Genomic DNA, 22,872 nt, shown 5'->3' on the forward strand with positions numbered 1-22,872 from the left:
TATCCTTAGGATGCTCTTCATTACCCTTCTGGTCAGTCCCACTTCCTTCCCTGATGATAGCATCTCCATTGCAGCCCATTCACTCATGTCACTCCCGTAACAGAGGTCTCCTTGCTGTTTTTCAAATGCTCAAGGCATGCTCTCCTCGGCCTGTGCACTTTCTTTATTACTTTTCCCTAGATATTAGAGGCTACCTCCTTCAATTACTTCAGGTCTGCTAGAAGGCTATCAGTGTGATTCTGCTTTACCAACTTATATTTTTTAAAAAGCATCACTTACCTCCACCAGGCACTCTGCAAATCCTAAATTTCCTTCAGTTTTCTCTTTTGATAGCTTTTATCTCCTGAGAGTAGTACATTTATGTGTTTATTCATTGTCTATCTCCAGCAAGGGAATTTGTGAGAAGATATTTCTTTAGTTAACTCTCATATCACCGGTGACTAGAAAAGTGTGTGCTGTGCCAAAGATAGTCACAAAATATTTGTTCAATGAAGAAATTAATGGTAAAAGTTTTCATCCTTGTTGTTTAAGATTTACCTTTATTTACATATATAACAACAAAATATTTGACATTAGAGGGATGATTTCTGTTTTTATTTGTCAGTATGCTAGAATCAACACAGTCTAAGCACAGATTTCTAACAGTTAATGATGATATTTTATGGATGACTTGGATTTTTAAGTTCTGTTTAGCTCAAAAATATCAAGGCCCAAGGCTCTGATGTTGTTTGGACTGACCCATCACCACTGTGCATCTAAGAAGCTGATGGCTCTCTTCAGCTCATACCAAAATGTGTACTTATACTACAGAACAGTGAATTTGGGAAAGTTTATGTTCAACTTTCAGTACACTACTATAGTAAAAATTTTCAATATGTGGCCTTTTCAAACTTTAAGTCTATCATAACACTCTCTCTCTTTTTTCTTTTAAATTCATTTTCTTCATTCTTACCTGTTGTCAAAACATTTTATTTAAATGAAAAATGCTTGAGGGAGATGGATTTTGTCCATAGATCCTTTTTCTATTATTTATGCATGTATATAGTTTCTACCTTTCTCTCTCTTATTTTAGCTTTCTCTTTGGAACCCAGCACACATTTTGTGTTTATTATTGCATTTATCAAATTATGTTTTGTATAAGATTCATTTTTATGTTTACCTGTTTCTCTAGGATTGTGAATTGCTCGAAATCTAAAAACTTATGTGTTTTTTTGTTTACCCCTCCATGTCTTGTGTGCACAAGAGGTGCTCTGTCATTGTTTCATGCAGTTGAACTTGTGCCTGAACAAACACATGATACATTAAACCTGAAATCTTCATAGATATAGGCTAATGTCTATCCAAGTTGCTTCGTAGCCTGATTTTTCTAAGTCATCTTGTTGTTTACTTATCCTTGTTTCCCTCCCACATTTGCCAGATGGGTACCTGTATGTGTGTACTTCTCTGAATTTGTTAGTGGAAATAATAGTAATAATAATAATTTATGAATAAACCTTGGCTTTTTTAAAATTAAAGTTGAAATGTTTTAAGTAGTCTCTAAATTTAAAAATTGAAAGTTTTTTTCACCTGAAGATTACTGTTTTCTTTGAATTCTATGAATATCATGCATTATTTGTTTCAGCAAAAACTCTAAATGCTGAAAATAACTAGAAAAGTATTGAATGTGCTAGTTTAAGAAAACAAGCTCCACCAAATCAGAACTTAGAGACACTCCTATTGTGCTTATATACATCTAGTCATGAAGGATTCTTTTCGAGTACAATGATCAATGCACTCTTGAAATAAATAATGCTAGTGCTTTTTGCAGCAGAACAGAAAACTAGATTAGTTTTAAAAATTCTCTTTCCTTGTATAATATTTTACACCCTTTTTTTCCCAAAATGCTTTTATATGTACTTTTCAAATTATTTCTATGGCCTCACGGAGAAATGTAGAGATTTTTGCCTCCCTGTCCATTACTCTTTTCCTTACTTTGCATAGCCTCCAGATCATATGTTCACTTCTTAGTCTACTACCATAAATTGTATAATGGAATAAATGAAAGCCTAGAATCCTCTGTTATAGCATAAAATAACTACATAAGAAATAAAATCTAAAATCATCCTTGAGATAAATCTGTTTATAACTAAATCTAATTGAATAAATATAATCACTTTTATACCAAAGAAAAATGACATGTCTAACTCATTTTTTTATTTTACAACCGTGTGCCCTTTGAATTTTTGAAATATTTATAGGGTAATAGCAGTATGATGTATCTACTTAATATACTGTGAGAGGCAGGATCTTTTGTCAGGAGCATGAATTTTTGACACTTCACCACTTAGCACTCATTTATTGAATTCATATTCTTCTGGCTGTTAATAAACCAACTCTAATGATATATATACTCAGTGGTTCTGGAAAGATTCAGAGCTTACAAGGTAGTTCCCTTATATTTGTTATTAACTTTCTCAAGTTTATGTTTTAAAAGCCATGCTATGTACTCTGGGATAAATGGCAGGAAAAATCATTGAAATTTTGAAATTTGATAATATGTTTAAAAAAGGAAATCCAAAAGATCTCCTTGGGTGAGGATTCAGAAGGGTAAAGAAAAAGGTTTTTGTATTTATATAAGTGTACTCTAAATCGTGAAGTAAGCCTATTGATATTGACGAAGATAAACAAAGCTAGACACTAGTTAAAGCAATAAAAATAGATTTCACTCAGTAACTGTTGCAATAGAGAGGAAGATCCAGCATGAACTGAACTCAACTTCAATATGTGCAGAAGTAACTGGGAGTTTTAAAGGAAGGATGAGATAGTAAGGAGGGAGAATGAGCTGGGAGCTTGAGCAGAGTCAGGGAAGTGACATTTACAAGAAACGGGAGGGAATTGGTCAGTGTGATCTGGATTTCTTAATTGATGCTTACCTGCAGGAGAAACAATCTTCTGGAATCTTTATGACTGGAGGTAGTGATGCAAGTAAGAGCAAGGTACTCACCTGGCTGGGAGCATTATCTCCTTGAATGTTTGCATTTCAAAGAGAGGGCTAGAGGTCCTTGGGAAGACAATTCTGGGTGGCAGAAGATTTACATCTCAAAAGGGGAGAGAAAGGATTTATAATTTCAAGCTTTCTAGAGTAACTGCTCTAAGAGGGGATTCAGGGGCCTATCTGCCTATCACCAGGTTTTGGCTGGAAGAAACGGTATATTCTCCTGGCAGCATTAAGCTTTCAGGTAGTGGCTTTAAGAGGGACTGAGATAATCCGGGAGATATGGTCTTGAGCTGTTAGAAACTATGTTAGTGCTTGTTCAAGTCTCGTAGTGTGTGTGTATGAGGGAAGGAGGTGAACAAAACCATTTGTGCTGAGAGTCTGCAGTTTTTGTGTGTGTGTGTGAGGAAGATCAGCCCTGAGCTAACATCCATGCCAATCCTCCTCTTTTTGCTGAGGAAGACTGGCCACGAGCTAACATCCGGCTGATCTTCCTCCACTTTATGTGGGACGCCACCACACCATGGCCTGACAAGCGGTGCGTCTGTGTGTGCCTGGGATGCGAACCCGGGCCGCAGCAGCAGAGCACGTGCACTTAACCGCTACGCCACGGGGCCGGCCCGAGAGTCTGCAGTTTTTATAGGCCAAGGTGGAGGCCTAGTTGACAAGAGGTCTTGGAGGAGCCTGACTAGAGTGGTCAAGAAGAGAGTCCATGTCAATACATATTATTTTGAATGACTTAAAGATATAGAAGGCAGATGATACATATTTAGGTTAAAGAGCTAATTGCTGATGCGAAAACATAATTTGTTCACAATGACTAGAAAAATCAATCAAATCCAGTGATAAATGTAAATGAGTTAATTTAAATTTCTGCATTTACATGATTTTAATTGCCAAAATAAAGTAGGTGGAAAATGTGACTTTGTGGAAAAAGATCCTCATGGATTTCATAGATAACGAACCCAGTGAATGAGATAGTTGCTGAAGGCGCTAACATTTATTTTTGCTGAGTAATGATATCATGATCATGATCATGATGATGGTGATGACGATGGTGACAATGGCAATGATGATGATAATAATAGCCAACATTTATTGAATACTTAAAATATGCTCCAAGGACCTGGCATTTATTTATTCACACTTTAAGTATTCACACCAGAGGTAGGCAGTGTGTACTATCATCACCCATATTTTACATATTTTGGTTAATAATCTGGCCAAGCTTACTTAGAGTTGGGGTATAAGTGCAGGCAGTCTGGCTCTGGGAATGCTTGGTCTAACCAGTGGGCTATACTATGTGGTTAGCAGTAGAACATCCAGATAAAAATAAATGATTGCCTACCTCCGTGCTCTGCATTGCTTGGTTCACACTTAGAGAGCTGGGTTTCCTTTCAGTGTTCCATTTTAGGAAGGACAGTATTGAACTAGATTGTGTCTTGAGGCGCATATATGTGGGGGTGAGGTGTTGTAACTCACATTATATAAGTAATGGTTGAAGGGAGAAAAATAACAAAGCTATTTAAAAGGGATGTTTGGAGATCTGTGGAGGGGTGGGACCTAGTTATATATATTCACAAAATTGTCATTAGTAAAAGAGAGGGGACTAACTGTATTGCTAATAAGAACTAGTACTGATAGGTAGATATTAAGGAGCACAGGGTTCAACTCAAGGAGGGAAGCACTTTCTCAATGCTGTTCACCAGTGGAATGGTTTCTTCCTGAAGCAATGAATTCCTCAACACTGAAAGACAGAGCAGGGGACATTCAGCATCTCTCAATAAAGGATGACTCCATTGATTCTATGAAACATGTGAGTGTAGTCTTCCATCAATTAAATAATGTGTCTGAATATGAACAAATTCAATCCCTTGGTGGATTTGTTCCCAAATATGGAATGTAAATGTGTAATGCTATCTTTTGTGTTTTGGAGGTAAAAGAATTACATTCCAATTTTACTCTGTTTATTTGCAGACTTGTGTGCTCTTTAATACCTCAAAGTTGAAGCAGCCTAAGTCCATTTTATATACAACAGAACTGAGCCTTCCACAGCATTTTAATATCCCCAAGAAAATCTACATTCCTCAGTTTTCAGAAACTCAAGCTGAATTGACTCAGTGTGGAAGAATTCAACCTGCAGATAAAACAGGTAATCAGTAACATGTGGACTGCAGTTTCTAGCACTCTTAGACACTGTGAAATACTAAAATACAAGAAGAGATTATCTCTACTAATAGGATGTTCATAATATAATTTAAGAGATAGTTCAGCTACATGAATACCAATTATTGAATGTTATTTTGCATTATAAATAACCAACATACTACATCACAGTAATCTAAATTATGTACTGAGTTTGGATGCTAAATTACTGGTGCTGAAATTTGCAGACCTGTCTTTGTTAAAGAGTAGTTGTCTGATGAAGACAATAAGTACCCTTTGAGAAAGGTGAGCTCTTGCTTTGACAGTGAACTTGGTTACAGAAGTTGTGCTGGAGTTGAAGCTTAGGCTGACCCTAAAGGATAGGAGAGATGTTGATGTCAAGAGCATATCAGAGGAGAACAGTACCATTTAGGAGTAATTTATCTTTGATCTGGACTAGAGTCTTTATTAGTTGAGTACCTACTCTTGGTCTCCTGGTAGTTCTTTATTCTGTTTTTGTGATCAGGAAAGACTAAGCCGGATTTATTAGAATATTAATAAATTTGCATTATTATTATTTTATATAATTTTTATTTATTTATTCTTTCCCCCAAAGCCCCAGTAGATAGTTGTATGTCATAGTTGCACAGCCTTCTAGTTGTGGTATGTGGGACGCAGCCTCAGCATGCCCAGACAAGCGGTGCGTCGGTGCGCGCCCGGGATCCGAACCCGGGCCGCCAGCAGCAGAGCGCGCGCACTTAACCACTAAGCCACAGGGCCGGCCCTAAATTTGCATTATTAAATACAAGTGATAAGATGTAAACAATATGACTAAATGATTAAAGTATAATAGTTAAATAATTAAACTAAGTAACTAAATGAAGTATTCAAAATTTATGTTTTTCTTTCACTTCTTTCCAAGCCGGTGGATAATATTAGGAATATAATTTCTTTACTAGGGCTATTCCAATAATGTACCATAACTCCAGTGTCATGGATCCTAAGTTATATTGTTGCTAACTTTGGTTTTAGGTTTTCATTTGTTATTTTCCTATGACTTGGTATTAACTAGAAATATTTCTAAATCTGAAGTGGTGGTTACAAATTATAAGGTACAGGGTAATCTGTTCACTTTGCCTTCCTAGATCTGAGATCCCAGATTCAAATGCTAAGGGGACAAGCAGGTCACAAGGATTTATGAATTAGGTCTGGTCTAAGGCACCAGGGATGATGGAGTAGATGCCTTGTCTAAACATTCAAATTCAAAACAATAAAAATAAAAGCTTGAGCTAGCCAAACAACTCTGAGGGCATATTTGACTCACCAGCTGTCAGTCTGAGACCTCTCCTGTTAAGTTGTCTTTTTTTAAATCTTTATGATCTCCAGCTTTTCAGTGTGCTATTAAATTTTTAAATGAAGAATTTATTTTGATAACGTTTTAATTCTTTTTGAGATAATTGGATAAAGCTGTGTGTATTATAAACTCAGCTAAGATTGTCAGTCCAAGCAATTCATTTATTCAGCCATTCATTCAACAGCACTGTTGAGCATCAATTCCTTTGGGCATAATCATGAAAACTGCAATATTCATCTCTTTGAAGGACTAACAGATAAGTAGCTCTTGTAATACAGTGGGATAAGTGTTATTGATAGAGAAGCACTTACATAGAGTGTGTTTACAAATAAAACTAACATTAATATAGTTGATTATGTAGGATAATTAAAATTTTAAAGAATTTCACTCTGAGAAAACATAACTAAAGATACACAGCAAAGACTTGACGTGAAACTCAAAGTATAGTTTTACTAATGAAGACTATGGCATATTTAGATGCTGTTTAAATATAAATAAGTATGAAGTTATTTATATTTAAAAATCTTTCAAATATTTTTCTAAGGCTATTATTTTTCTTTCGTATCAGTTATTAACTATCCATTTTAGTAAGAAGATTATTGTGAAAATTAAGAAAAAATAGAACTGCAAAAAATTTTAAAAGATTATACATAAAACTTTTAAAATGTAATTGGCCTATCATGGTTCAAATCTAACTTGATCTTCTGTGCAGTTGGGTTTATAGAGGAAGCTTTCAATCCAAGTTTCTGTTTCTACTTCCTTCAGCATATATTTAAATAAAGTAAGTTTCCAAAAACAGAATATTCTAATTCAGGATAGTAGCAGGTCAAATAAAATACGTACCCTAAACAATGTTCATTCTGTTGTTAAGCACTGGACTTGATAAATGAAAAGGAAGAGAATGTAAGCATTTTAACTTTAATAAATAACGTTCTATTAGAATTTGAGACAAATATTAGAGGTAAGGGTTTAAAACTTATTTATGGTATAAGCCAATTTGAAGAGAATTAACCAGCAAATTCCTAGGAATAAATATAATAATATAGAAACAAATCCTATTTTTTAATGAGTGGCATGGAGGAAGAAATGACAAGCATTTATGTGGAGAAGTAGAGACAGCTCGTATCACAAATAGCTAATTGCAGGAAAGGGGTGGAGGTAGGGTCATATTTATAATCTCTTGACGTTCTAAGCTCATCAAAAGGATCTGGTTTTGAGGTATTAAAAATGACTGTCTTCTGCCCTCTCATATTAATGTTGCCTATCAGTCTTTACCTTTTTGAAATTCTTAATGAAATTTCTGATTAACAATAGCTATTACCAAAATTATTAAAAGTAATCTACTTAAATCTGCATTTATTTTAGCCCTATCATTTGGAAAAGTATTATTTTTCCCACTCTACCATTTAACATTATAACTCTTTCATCTGAAGAAAATGAACCTGTAAAGAAAGTACATGTGCATGCACACAAGTAGGTGCATCAATCTTTGCAGATATGACAGATGTACATATATGACAATTTCCCATGAAAAAGAGACACCACCTATTGTCCCACTTCATAAATCTCAGAGATCCTGTGACTCCTTTATGTTTGTGGACTGGGTTAGGTCTAATATTTATTGAGCACCCACAAATGTGCAAAACACTGTGATGGTTGGTTTGTATACTTTTTTTCATTTAATCCTCCCAATAGATATTTCTGTCCCAGACCCCATCTAAGCACTGAGCCACTTACTTGCTTGTCCATGGACTCTTGCATTTCTCATAACAACCTTTCCACTCTGTTATTAGTCTTCTCAAACATGCTGTTCACTCCAGTCTTTTCCCCATCTCCAACCTCCGCTGTGCAAATGACTGTGTCACCTCTCTCACGGAGGAAAAGAGGCTAATGAACACACATTCTTTCTTAACCCGTTTATCACCTTCCCCTGTCTCCGAAGAATAGGAATCTACTCTATCAATCTTGCTGTGTGTGTCTTTTATTGTATCCCAGATAACCTGTTCTTGGGCTCTTCTCCATCATTTATCACAGCTGCTCCTTCTCTGAGAAGTAGTTCCTTCACTTTTGGCTCCCAAACTTTCTCAAGTTTCAAAACCTAAAGAAATTGATACCTTTCCTATGGCAAACATACTTCTCAGTAGAGGGATCTGTATTTGCATTTTCTATTCTTGTGTGACTAGTTCTCAACCTCTCAAATCTGGCTTTTGCTCTACCACTGTAGCAAAACAGTCAGTTGCTTTCTAATTATCAAATCCAATGGACTGTCCTCAGTCTACATCTTACTGGATCTCTACTGCATTTAACCTGGATGATTAAGCATCTACTCTTAGAATTTTAGACATTTGAGATAAGGCTTTATCCTTGTTCCCTGCATTTCTTCATTTCCTTGACAAGATTTCTTAGTGTCTTTGTGAGTTCTTTTGTTTATCTCATCAATGTGGGAATCTTCAAGGCTCTTCTTGTCCTACTGGTGCTATTATTACTTTTTGGCATCCTCTAGGGGATTTTGTATACTCTCATAGTTACAACTACCATTAACATCAACAACATTTGTCTCTATTCCTACCATGTTCATTCTATTTTCAATTTATATATTCAGAGGCAGACTAGACATATATGCAAATAGATACGTAAATATAGAGATATATCCCTCAAGTTCAAAAAGAGTGCATTATTATTCTCCATTTATTTGTTCCTCATCATATAATCTTTATCATTTCGTATATTGGGACTTGTCTCTAGAAATCTGGGCATACTGCTTGAAGCTTCTCTCTTTTGATCCAGACCTGCAATTCATCTTGTAGTCCTAAATTTTCTGTAATTTATTTCCTTACCTTTTGCTCTACTCCCACTGTTATGATTCAGGTCTTCATCAGAACTTTACAAATGGAGAAAATAATCGCATCTACCTCTTCTGAATTAGGTGCATATTTCATGAGAAACATGTTAAGAATTTAAATACTATAGTATACCTCATAAATATTGACTATTAATGATATTCTAATCTTGTTACCCTTAAAGCACTTCACCTTTAGGCACAAGAATTATTAAATATGACCATGAGATATTGCTGAAACATTTAGTGATTTCAGGGGCAGATTTACTATGATACCAAAGGACCATAAACTTTATGATTCTTCACTTTTTCGATGCCCCTTCCTAGTCCCTATACCTAGTTTTGTATTTGTATTTTTACGTGTTTTCTCTCAAAGAAAGCCCCCTACATTGTAAAAGCTTCAGGGCTCATAAAACCTGTACTTTTACCTGGTTGTAGATATTGACTTAAAATCACATCTACTTGTGGTTCTGGGGATGTTGAAATTCATGGACAGGAAGAGTTTTATGGACCTTAAGTAGCCATAGGTAAGCAGAAAACCTCCACTGGATCTAAGAGCACTTATCTAAGTCACCTTCCCAGTATAGAGGGTCCTATGGATTCTGTGCCACCCATGAAAAATATGTGCAAGAGCACTCAAACAAAATGCTCTGGGCTGGCTTTACCAATCCTCTTACACAGAGACTGAAACTCTCATTCCTAAAGGTTATCACTTCAGTTTCTAGTTTTTGTATTGACCCAATTTCTTCTCTCCCAGGGGTTATATGGAAGACATGTTGGAAGTGCATATTGTAGGAACGCTGTTCTGCTTCTCTCCTTTCTCCTATGTAATTCCAATTTTCCTAATTTTCTAATATTTGCTAGTAATTAGTAGTCTAATAAGTAACAAATATCCATTAAATCCTTCCACGACAACTGTTTAATATGTAATGTGATTGTAAACATTTATTATGAACTAACACTGTATGTAGTTCTACCCATTTTACAAAGACTAAATACATTATTTTAATAGCTAAATTATCCTTCAGTATGAAAATAAGACTGCAATATTGTTGCAATAAAAGTAAAATTAAATTCCTACTAAAGTAAAATTTATTAAATATTCTTTGAAAGATAAATCCTACATTTCTGTGTTATATCAATAATCACGAATGCATTTCAAATAGAATAAAAAATAAATTTCATTTAACAGAGTATCATTTTAATGTCAGTTTTAATAATTAAACTGAGTTTAATTGAAGCAATCTACTATGTTCTATTCTCTTATATTCCATTTTATTTCTATAAGGCAGAAGTAATGCCCCCACTTTCATTTCTGATTCTAATATTTTAATAATTTAAATATATTCTCTTTTTCCTTGGTTTATTTAGCTAAAAGTTTGTCAATTTTGCTGATCTTTTCAAAGAACTATCTTTTGGTTTCAGTGATTTCCTCTATTGTTTTCTCTTCTCTATTTCACTAATTTCTCATTCAATCTTTATTAGATTTTTTATTCTACTTTCTTTAATCTTAGGTTGCTCTTCTTTTTCCAGTATCTTAAAGTGGAAGGGTAGATTATTGATTTCAGATCTTTTTTGTTAGAGGCATTTATAGCTATAAATTTCCCTTAACCACTGCTTTAGCTGAATCCCATAAGTTTTCAAGTTTTTTATCTTCATTTTCATTAAAGTCTTTTCTAATTTTCCCAGATTTTTTATTGACCCATTGATTGTTTAAGAGTGTATTAACAGTAATAATAGATGTTTTGGGAGGCAGGTTGAAATATTATGAAACACCCAATATATAAATGAAATAAATGTAAAGCTTCTCTGTTCAGAACTAGAGAAGATGCTCCAGAAATATCTGCTTGCCCTTCCCCCACCTCTTATTGTATCCCCAACAGTGATTCATGAAGCAGATTCTCATAAGCCTCTGATGAATACAGTTTGAAAGCCACTGATTTACTCCAACCTCCACATTTTTTAGATAAAGAAATTGAAACACAGAGAGGTTAAAGAATTTAATGAGAATCAAATAATTAGTGGCAGAATTCACTCTTGAAAATACATCTTCAGCCTCTTTGAACAAAGATGCTAGATGATGGGATACTTTATTCAACAAACATTTATTGAGAGCTTTCTGTGTGTAGGCAGTGTTTAGGCTCCAGAGATATAGCAGTGAACACAATAGAGAAGGTCCCTGTCTTTTAGAAATTTGATGTGGAAAGTTGTGCTTAGTGTTTACCATCCTTGGGGCATATGCTTTGAATGACGGTTTCGGTATTGGTTCCCCCTCTTCTGTGACTTATTCTTTCATTCCATCTTGTGACTCAGAGTATTACTTTTTTGGGTGACTAGCCAGTTAGATGTACTGAAAGTGGTTGTAGCATAGAGAAATTTGACTAGCCACATGAGAACTTAACCCAAATTTTGACTTTAGCAATATTGTTTCAATAAAAGGGTCCAGCATGGTTTTCAATTTCAAATGATTTACCAATTATTAGCGAGTAAATTGACATGTTAGATGAGTATTATTGTCAGCACTGTTATTACTCTTAGCCATTTATATTTTAAATAAATCGTTTCTACCCACATAATATCTGATTGAAAATAATTACATGGTCTTCTTTCCCTGTTTGATCAGTTTTTCTTCTAGTACTTGACGATTCTGGTATAATAGTAACTCTTTTTTTATTTTTCAGAAAAACAAAATTAAGGTTCAATTTTATTTTATGAATCTATATTTTCATGCATGGAGGTTCAAAAGGGATTTTAAATTAAGGTTTATTAAATTTAATGAACAGAACTTTAGTATAGTGAAATTTAGAAATGAATAAAGTGATTAGGTAAGTTAATCGTACTTACATAGTTTAGAAAATCTGATTTTGCTTGTCACTGCTATATCATTTTATTTTTTGGTGAACAGGGTATAAAACTTCTTTTCATTTTTTTAAAATAAAACTCAGAAAAATAGTGTCTGAAACAGAATTTTGTCTTTAAGTTTGTGGGCAATTGTAGTACTCATGTGAATGCAATAAATGCTAACTAGTGGCGCATTCCACTGTAGTATTACACAAAGGTGTAATAAAACATAATGAAAGTATTTGAAGTCAGCTTCTTTTTAACATTATGTCTGATTATTTACCATTCCGACATTAGTAAGTTTCTTTATTCTACCATTAAACATGGAATCTTAGAGAATTTTTATTTTGTCTTTTATGTTTAAAACATTTTGATCTTTGTCTTTTGTGTTTTAGTGAGTAAAGTATCATGACAGATACTGTGATGACAGTTCTTGTGGAAGGAAATAATCCTGTCTTTCCTCAGAGTTGCCTCCTGAAACCCTCTGGGATGTGGAGGGCTGCCCCAGGTGCACCTAACCATCTGATTTCATGTAGAAGCGTATCTGGATCTAACTTTAGGAAAAGGAGACCGGGCCTGGTGATGGAGTGAAAGGAGGAGTGATGTTATTTTCAGTTGTTGGTGGATGAGCAGGCACTTAAAAGATAAACTTGTGAACACCTTATCTACAAATTTCAGGGTTTGACCATTGATATTTATATTTTATTGATTATCTTGCTTTCTATAATGCTTTTTATCCTAATCTGAGTCATTGATACACATCACCTTTGAAGAATATGTTCATGGGCAGTAACTGAATCCTCTGCTCCTATTCCCTAATCACACTTCTGGGTGCACAGTTCAGTCCTATTGATCAAAGTATTACTGTCCTCAATTCACAAGGCTGTCTCATGTCACTGCTCACAGATTCCTTAGCTGAGTCAGAAAACTGGGTCATATGCTCTTGTGATCTGGCCTCAGCCCAAGCAGCCTCTATGGTGGGCAAATGATTGAGCTGCTGAGAATGGTCACTCCCATCTCTTTCCGTTTCAGGGTAACTCTTCTCCAGTTCTTTTCTTTGCCCCACGTGTTGGGGGTTAGAACGTTGAGTTTCTCCCTTCTGTATGAACTTTCTGTATGATACTTAGAGACATCATTTTTTTCTCATTTTTATTTCCGGCCAACAACCTTAGTGTTTCTCAGAAAAAGAGGTTTTAGACTTACAGTTAACATTGTGATTTTTGAGATGGATGTTATACAATAATATGTAAGTCTTTACCAGAATAATTGAGCTGTAATTGTGTGATTCTGACAAATCGTAAGATAATATGGAGAAAAAGAACTTGAAATGTTTACTGGAAAAGTTAGGAAAGAATATCCGTGAAGGATTGATAGCTTCTATTAACTTTTTTGGGCATACTATGTGTTATCTCACATATAAAAATGATTTAATTAATGATCTATAAGTCTATAGCCATATATAAGCTGTGTTGCATTTCATTTAATTATTTGTATTAAAATTTATAGTTTGGTGGTAATAGTTATACCTCTTCCATTCTTCACATTTTGTTACTTTTTAAAACTTAACTTGCGTTAGAAACTTGATTATATTTTATTGAAGATTAAAAAGGGTTTATTCATTCATTTGGATTTGTTTTCAAGAGATTCAAATGATGAAGAAATCAGACTAAGTTCTTGTCCTCAGGAAGGTTATAGACTAGTGAAAGTGATAGCAATTTGGCACATAATAACTTTGATATATAATTCAAACTGATAAGTGCTTGTCTACTTAGCTTTCTGGTCACTGGCTTGTTTATTCACCTGGTTACAGAAATTGTTTCAGGGATTAAGTTGGCCACAGTTGATTCAGGGAGAGTCAGACTTGGAACTTTTGCTGACATTTTGGGAAAGGGATGGCTTTCTTTTTCTGCCAGGTTTGCTAAGATGGTAGGATATAAGTCTGGGGTAAGTGGGGCGAGTCTCCAAGAATGAGGTCAGCACAGAGGAAAGCAGAGTCAAAAGGCAGAGAAAGAAAGATGACATCTCATGATTTCAGATGCATCTCTAGATGCTGTCATTGTAAAGGTGGCCATTCCCTCTGTACATGCCAGTTATTTACTTAATAAATTACCTCTGTGGCTCCTGCCAGTTTTAGTTGAGTTTCTGACACTTACAAATGAAAGTGATTTGAGAAACGCAGAATCCAAAGCTCTTTCCACATTGCCATTGGTTGCCAACCCTGGCTATACATCAGTGGCACCTGGGTACTTTTTACAAAATACAGCTTCTGGGCCCAATTCTAATCATTCTGAATGATGAATGCTGAATCATTCCCAGGTTGGAAGAGGTCTAGGAACCTGTATTTTAAAAGTTCCCCTCCAGATCACTGCTGTAGTTACTCCACTTCTTAGATCTAGGGAACCACTGCTGCACAGCGTGAAGCCACCACTTTATATCTCCATTTTACAAATGGAGAAAGTCAGGCTCAGGAAATTTAAGTCCCTTCGAGAGGCCATGTAAGAGATCACATCAAGTCTCCTGAGTAAGCACTCAAGTCTACTAAGCTTATGTCTAGTGCTGTTTCTATTATGCTCTGCTGCATAAAATAGTCATGCTGCTCTTTATTCTTAGGTTAGTAATTGTCTTAGTTTGAGTCCCCTAGAAAATGAAGCCTGAGGCAAGAATTAAATACTGATGCTTTACTTGGGAGGTGCAAACTCAGGGCAATGAGTGAAAAAAAAGAGAAACAAGGAAGGGAAGAATGGGAAGCAAATCAATGAATGAAGCATGAGCTGCTACCTCAGTGTCCACTACTGCCCTCCATGAAGAGATGCAACAGATCGCTCAGCACGTGTCACTTTTGAAAAACTATATGAAAAGAAAGTGCCTCTGAGCAATCAATGTGAGAGACAAAGGAAAGGAATTTTATCTTCATGTTTACCTCTTGTCTCCTGTTCCTATCTGCCAGATTTTACTCCATGGGAGTTAATAGTCCTAGGCTTCAAGGTGGCGTTCCCTGGCCCCATGGAATGCCAGGTTCCATGCCCTACCATGGAAAGAGGAGCCAAGAAGTCAGAGCATGGGACTAATCTACCTGTCTGTAGAGCAGCATCCAAGGGGTTGGCTCCATTAGTTCTGAAGGAAGTTACAGGTCATCCTCAGGTGGAGGAACATGGAGATGGGGCAAGTGGTTGAGGTTGCTGGAGGCAGTGGAACCAAGGGAATCTCAGGAAGCACGTAAAACGTATCCCAAGCAGCAATGTTGTCTTATTTTTAATATTTTAGAGAATTCTACTGGTTACACTGTCAGCGGCTTTCAATATAGACAATGTCCAATTTCTTTCCCTTTCCCCTACCACTTCTGCTGACATGCTTCATCCCAGGTCAAGATGAGCCAATTCTCATCTTGGTCCTGTGATCTAGGGGCCCATCTGTGCTGACCACCAGTCTCCAGTGTCATCCCTGCAGTCTCATGAGTACTATTCCAGTATTAAATCTGGCAGCAGTGGCTCCTCACTTGCATGCTCCCATCCTTGTGATGCATCTCCTTCTGTCCTGTGTGTTCTAGTCCCCAGGCATAGGTTTCTACTTTATTTCTTAAAATCCAAGCTTGTTGTTGCCTGGCTCCCTCCCTGGGTACTGGTATGCTCTTCCTGCCATCCACACTTGTTCTGGACAGCCCAAGCCCCCTCAAACAAGAATCTTGCCCCTGAACATGGGATCCTGGGTCTTTCTTGACTGTGGAAGAGGCCTGTGACATCAATCTGATCCAGTTCTTCTTTTTCTCTGGGCCACTTGCCTGATTATAAGTTCACTTCCTACTTTTGAAAATCCCAGTCATAACTGTTGCTTGACTGATATGCCTTTCTCGTCTGGCTATCCTCCCACAGTGAGAGTTTATAGCTTGTTCAGTTGCCATTATGTGTCCTGTTCTAATATTTGGGTTTTTTGCCAACTCCAGGTTCTTTCTTTCTCTGCTGCACCATGCAACTGTGAGACATGATTGTGTCCTGTATTATCAAAGAAAATATATATACTTGAAGTCAAATAATTTGCTATAACCAAGTCAAAATAATTGTTATATCCAAGACTGTGTATATTCTTTATCCTTATAGTATATTTTAATATAAGATATTTTCAGTTCAATCAGTGTCTCATTTTGCTTTTTATTGTTTTATATCTATGGACATAGAGCCTACAAGCAAAAAATATGTGAACTTTTAAACAGTGTCTTATTCTTTCTATTAGGTCTCCAATAGTGAACATATGCTATGCAAGAATACATTTAGGGAGATGCTTAATCAAAAATTGTATAAGCCTTTCCCTGGTTTAAGTCCTGGAGAACCTGCTGTTTATGGGTCTGCTAACAGCTCATTCAAACTAATTTGCACATGTAGTAAATCAGTCTACAAGAACTTAAAAATCAACTCTGTTCAAAGCAGATTTTATTTTTAAAACAATTAGAGAAAGTTTATAATATTCAGAATTAAAAATGCGAAACACAAAGTTAATTTGCTGTCAGCAATCCTTTGCTTCCTTCCCCATGGAGGGGTTAATTAGAAAGTGAAATCTTATTTTAGTTCTTTTCTTTTGGAAATTTTGTCTTCTTAAAAAATTATATGAAACAGGCAACCTCCTAGTTAAAATACTGGCAAGCTACAACTTCATGATAGGCTCTCTCCTAATTTTCCATTAAATGATCCGTGAAGACGTACAGAAGTTTAAAAATTCAACAGCAATGGAAAGGAAAGATAACAGCCACACATTTACATAAATCCTATGAGGAATTTCCAGTAATTACTGAGCTGATGTGGCCTGATTAAAAAACACGTTTAATAGGCTCCACAGGCTCATGCTCATTTAAAACATAATTTAAGTATCAAGAGGAAACAGTCTAGTCATGATCTGCCTTTTCCTCAGAAATTTATTGTCTGCACCTACCAGAAAACTAGGCAGCTGCCACTTCATTGCATACTTCCTGGTACATAGTAGGTGTTCAAAAATATTTTACTAATGAAACGACATGTGAAATACTTTCCAAGGTGGCCCTCTATTAGCATTTCTCTGTTGGCATCTCTCTTGAGAAAACAAACCCCCTGGACTTAAAATGACTGTAATTTTAGGGGAAAATGTGGAGAGAAATCGTTCTACCAAAGATGTATAGAATCCAGCTGGTAGATCTGGTGGTGGTGGCAGAGATGGGAAGAGTCCAAGTGATTTGTGGTGCAAGTTATCGGTGGGATTAGAGTTTATCCATTAACAGGAAGATAATGAAATTTTCTAAGATGTAAATTTTCCCCTAGATTATTTGAAAACTGCCAGTGGATGTAAGAAAATATTCTCTCTACGTCTAATAGATAGACGCTTATTTGATGTAGGAAATTGGCCCAAGTGTGTGCATTGAGCTACCTCCACGTTTAGATGTAAGAGATCACTGCAAAGTGAAAGGGGAATGAGACCCTGTACTAGTGACTACCTAGGAAAGATAACCCTCTCTTATTTATAGGAGCAAATGAGAAAAAAAAAGACAAATAATTTTTTTAAATGCTAGAAGATAAAAGAGTGACACCTAAATTCACACTTAAATGTGTTATAGTGAAACAGTAGAATGGCAAAGACAAGAGAAATTCTGAAAAGCAACAATATAAAAAGACACATTATTTTCAAAGGAATAAAAATTATACTGAAGACAGAATTACCAACAGTAACAATAGAAACCAGAAGACAATGGAATTATAGTACTGAAGCAAATTAACTGTCAGCCGAGAATTTTAAGTTCCAGTAAACTATCATTCAAGAGTAAGGATGGAATAAAAATATTTTCAATCCAACAATGAAATTGAGACGATTTGAAAACTCACAGATATTTACTAAAAGAACAAATGGAGGATCTACTTATGATGAAGAAAATTGAATTCAGAAGAAAGAATTGGGATCCAAGAGCAGTGGTTAATAGAATACTCAGTAAATGTGGGTAAATCTCAGTTAGCATTGGCTATGGAAATAATAATAACAAATAATTCAGGTGGTATAAAAGCAAAATGAACTCAGTTACTAGACAATAACTTTATAAGGAGGGAGTTATTGCCATAATAGGCATTGAAAGATCTTGTATTTTGGGGGAACAGGTTTGAACTATTTTAAGACATTTTTATATAAAGCGTGAATGTTGAAAATTTCGGACAACCAAAAAATAAAGAGATAGAATGTATAATTTCTAAACCAGTGGAATGCATAAAAGGAAATAAGGAAAACTTGGTGAGTCCAACAAAATACAAAAAAAGAGGAAAACTAAAGAAAATATATAGTCAAGAGAGGCACAAAATGAGATATTAAACACAAATATATCATTAATCGTGATAAATATAAACAGAATAAACTATAAAAGTTGATATTTTCACAATGGAAAGTGAAATGCAGCTTTATACTGTTTAAAAAATTACTTGGTAAAATATCCAAAAACCTATACCAGGTATTTACTAATCAAAAAATAGCTAGCATAGGGGCCGGCCCGGTGGCGTAGTGGCTAAGTTTGTGTGTTCCACTTCGGCAGCCTGAGGTTCGCAGGTGCGGATCCCAGGCATGAACCTATGCACCGCTTATCAAGCCATGCTGTGGCAGGTGTCCCACATATAAAGTAGAGGAAGATGGACATGGATGTTAGCCCAGGGCCAATCTTCCTCAGCAAAAAGAGGAGAATTGGCAATAGACGTTAGCTCAGGGCTAATCTTCCTAACCAAAATAAATAAATAAATAAATAAATAAATAAAAAATAGCTAGCATAAATATATTAATATTAGAATAAGTAGACTTTAAGACAAATGTATTAATTTAAAAAGGAATAATCCAATGTAGAGAAAAATTTTGAACTTATTTCCACCTAACCGCATAATCTCAAAATGTATAAAGCAAAAATTGACAAATATGGAAGGAGAAATGAACAAATCCACAATTAGAGTGGGAGATGTTATCATACCTCTCTCAATAATTGATAGATCAAGCAGACAAAACATTAGTAAGGCTCTACTAGACTTGACCAACACAGTAAGATTAGGTTTTCCTGTATCTATTAAGCCTAGCTTGGTTGTGCTGAAAAAAATTGGCAGTTCTTGCCATTTGCTTACTAGCACTTTGGTATCTCTCTATGGCCGTTTTCTTGTGCTTTAGGGCACCTGGGAGGATGTGCAGGAATTGCCTTTCAGCAAAATCTGACAGGGAACTGCACACCAGTCTTTCCTGCTTGCAGATACTTAGCAAGTTCGTGGGAGGATCAGTCCAGTGTTCTCAGCTATTTGGAGTTGGTTAGGGAAGAAAGGTCACATGCCATTCTCTTAGCATCCCCCAAACTTTCTGTTTCTTTCCTTGATTCCTACTTCCCTCTCTCCTTTATTTTTATCCTCCTTCCTTCCTTTTTTCCTTTTTCCCTTTCCCTACCTCTCTCTTTCTTTTCACCCTTAAGTATTATATTATTTTAGATCTTCCAGATGATAGACAAGCAAAAGTTATTCAGCCTCTTTTGATCTGATAAACCCATTTTAACCAATATTTTAAAAATTGAATTTGTCAATAATTATTATGGAGCTTTATCATTTAAAATTATTATTATTTTATTGAATAGTATAATAAATTTCACAATTTAAGCAGCTAATTCATTTCGGAAAATGTTTTTTCTTGAGTGGATGATATTAAACTACACTTCTACTAATGAAAGCATTTTACAAAATAAATTAAGCACGCTCTAAAATTTGTAATTGCTGAATCCTCTTCTTTTTTATATGAATTTTATGACACACTAAATGTTTTTGGTATTAAATGAGGAAACTCAGTAATGAGCAGTTGTTAGCCCACAATGAATCTATCACTTACTTTATCGGAGTATTTGTGAGGCAGATGCTCATGTGCCAAGAACATAATAAAGTAACCAGAATGGATAAAATTCTAACTAGCATGTGATTTGGTCTTTTTACTTGTATAATAGGAAAAAAATTCTACACTAAAACTTTCCAGTGGTAGATGGAAGTGGGATTAGCAAATAGGCCAAAACATTCTCTGAAAATATAATTACTCATACCTTAACTTATAACAAATAAATATCTATTTATTGTAAATTTTTTTATATAAGTGAAATCATATTGTAAATATAGTTATTCATTGTCTTAATACCTCATTTTCTGAATTAAAGCTTCTGACAATTGTTTCCTAATAATATACCTAAATAATTAACTAGAGAAGATAACAACCAATTTACTATATTACTTAGTCTCTCCCACATGTCTGATGTACTTGCATATAATCATGGAATATTAAGGCAGAAAGAAACCTAACAGAGAGATCAGTTAATCAAATGTATTCTCTAGAGCCCTAGCATTCTTCTAAAGTACTTTGGTTTGTCTATAGAAAGGCTGTGGAATTGAATGGAAGCTTCTAGCTTCTCATTCTACTTCAACCAGGTCAACTCCAGGTTAATTTGTTTTATATATTGAGATTCTGTCTTAGATATTGTTCAGACACAGTACCCCCAAGGCAAAAAATAAAATATTTGAAAGCTACTGATCAAATCTCACTCCTTAACTTAAACAGAGCAAGAACTTGAGTTATAAGAAAAACCTTTAAGTTGTTTACCCAAGGTCACACAATGTACGAGAGGAACTAAAACCAGAAAACAAGATTTTTAACTCTCAGTTGATTGCATCTTTCACCTCACCAGTTTTATACATGTACCTTCCTTTGCAGTTAAGACATGGGAGATTGTTTCAGTAAAAGCTCAAGTGGATCGTATCTGCCTGTACACATGTTTTATGTAGTCTCCCCTCCCTTGTTGACCCTGGTCTTGGCCATGTGACTTGCTTTGGTCAATGGATTATTAAGGAATGTGAAGGAAGCAGATATATGATAACCATTTGAACGTTAGGGCTCTCATTCTTTTGCTACTGGTAATTCTTCCATACTATATGAAAAATATTGAGCTAATCTCATAGAAGATTAGAGAACTCATGGACAGAATTCCCAGATGAGGTCCTAATTCATGTGTGAGCCCTGCCAATACACGTGAAGCAGATAAGCTTTCCCAAATGAGGTCCAACCACAAAATCATGAGCAAATAAATAGTTGTTTCTTTAAACCACAGTTTCTGGGTAGTTTGTTTTGCAGTGATAGCTGACCAAAACAGCAGTGTTGATTTATTATCCCAACCATGACCTATTCTAGGATCTGAGCATAGCACATTTTTATGGATTATTTCAAAAACTGTAGATGACACTGATTTCTTCCAGTAGCTAATATTACATAAAATTAAGTATTCTTTCAATAGAGAGATTCTCTCTTTATGTTGTGTTATTTTCTTCACTAACTGTAATCTGGTAAATTTAGATATATTTGGTTATCTTTACAGAGCCCTGGCAACTGCCACAGTTACCAGGATCACCTGTAAAGGAAAGGCCCCAGGGGAGCTACATCTGAGGAGAGTAGGAATTGAAGGGACAAGTGCAGATTGTCCCCAACATTTGTGATGCCCAGGTCAAAAGTACAAATGGAAGCAACATACCATATTTCTAAAATTTTAAAAGTTGTAAATCAAACTAACATTTTTAAATAGAATACATTCTATTATTTCACCTTGACAAATATAAATTTATACCAATCTGGAAGACCCCAAGTTTAAATCTAGAATTCTTGGACTTTTTGGAGTTTTGCAGTAGAATATGACAGCACAGGATAGCTAGGTCCTGGCTAGGTGCCCACCTCGTTCTCTTTCCTACTTCAACTCTAACATGTACTGTAAGGGGTCTCATGTACAAATTTGTGGGTGCCTCAGCCCACATAATTAATCTTGATCCACATCTTCACCTTAATAGCCACCTTTTAGTTACCCTTCAATTCTAGGAGTCTTCCAACAGGAGGACTGACATAGGGAAGAGTCCTGTGCAGGCACTGAAAATGGAATCAAAGCACTTTGGATTGTGAGTTATGGCATCCCGTGAGCTTGGAACATGGGTGGGGCTGGGCTCATGTAGGCCTGTCCCATCGGGCCCATGTACTCCTTGCCCATGCAGAAAGATAATGCCAAAAGAAATTCAGAGTAAGGCCCCAGAAAGCATGAGGCCCAGGACAGGAAGCTCTCTTCCTGTCGGGTCTAAGGGTTTGTGTTAGGTTGGGGATCCCCAACAGCAGACTCTGAAACCAGGTCTTGAGATCAAATAGTTTGAGAGGTGATCTCAGGAACCATAGGTAGGAGTGTGAGAGAGTGAGAGACAGCAAAGAGGAGAAGCCAATTCAAGGAGTGTTAGTGAGCAGTTGCCACTGTGAGCAATTTAGGCTCAGTTGCACTGAGGATCTCTAGGAGTTGGTGTAGAATTCATCTTGGAGTTAATTCCAACCAGGGGGCAAAGAAGCTGGGTTATTTTTCCACCAATTTGATACATTGTTTATTGAGAACTGCAACTGCAGGCATTAACTGTCACTTCTGGCCAGATCCTTGGAATGGCTGAGCAAACCTCCTATGACCAGAGAAAGCCCTCAAGGAGAAAGTCACAGTTTTCCATAAAGTTGTTGGCCTTCAGGGAGAATTTAAATGCCCAGGCGACCTGGCAGGGCATAGATGGCATCTGCTACAGTGCAGAATTGGAAACGACTTTGAGAATATATGTCCCTAAAAGAGAATAATGGTATGGTGGCACAATGTGGCCAGTAAAATTTCCAGGTTTCTAAAAATCAAAATAGTTCCTACCTCTGCTATTTTAC

General features: G+C 35.8%; 1 protein-coding gene across 1 annotated transcript in view; it reads left to right on the forward strand.

The window, feature by feature from the left end:
• The window catches only part of CFAP47 (cilia and flagella associated protein 47), a 533,305-nt gene that overhangs the window by 299,394 nt on the left and 211,039 nt on the right, over positions 1-22,872 (forward strand). The window contains exon 45 of the mRNA XM_058535621.1: positions 4,952-5,126. Within this exon, the coding sequence (XP_058391604.1) occupies positions 4,952-5,126 (175 nt within the window). The remainder of the gene's footprint in view (positions 1-4,951; positions 5,127-22,872) is intronic.

The sequence above is a fragment of the Diceros bicornis genome, chromosome X, assembly GCF_020826845.1.
Source record: "Diceros bicornis minor isolate mBicDic1 chromosome X, mDicBic1.mat.cur, whole genome shotgun sequence".
NCBI lineage: Eukaryota > Metazoa > Chordata > Mammalia > Perissodactyla > Rhinocerotidae > Diceros > Diceros bicornis.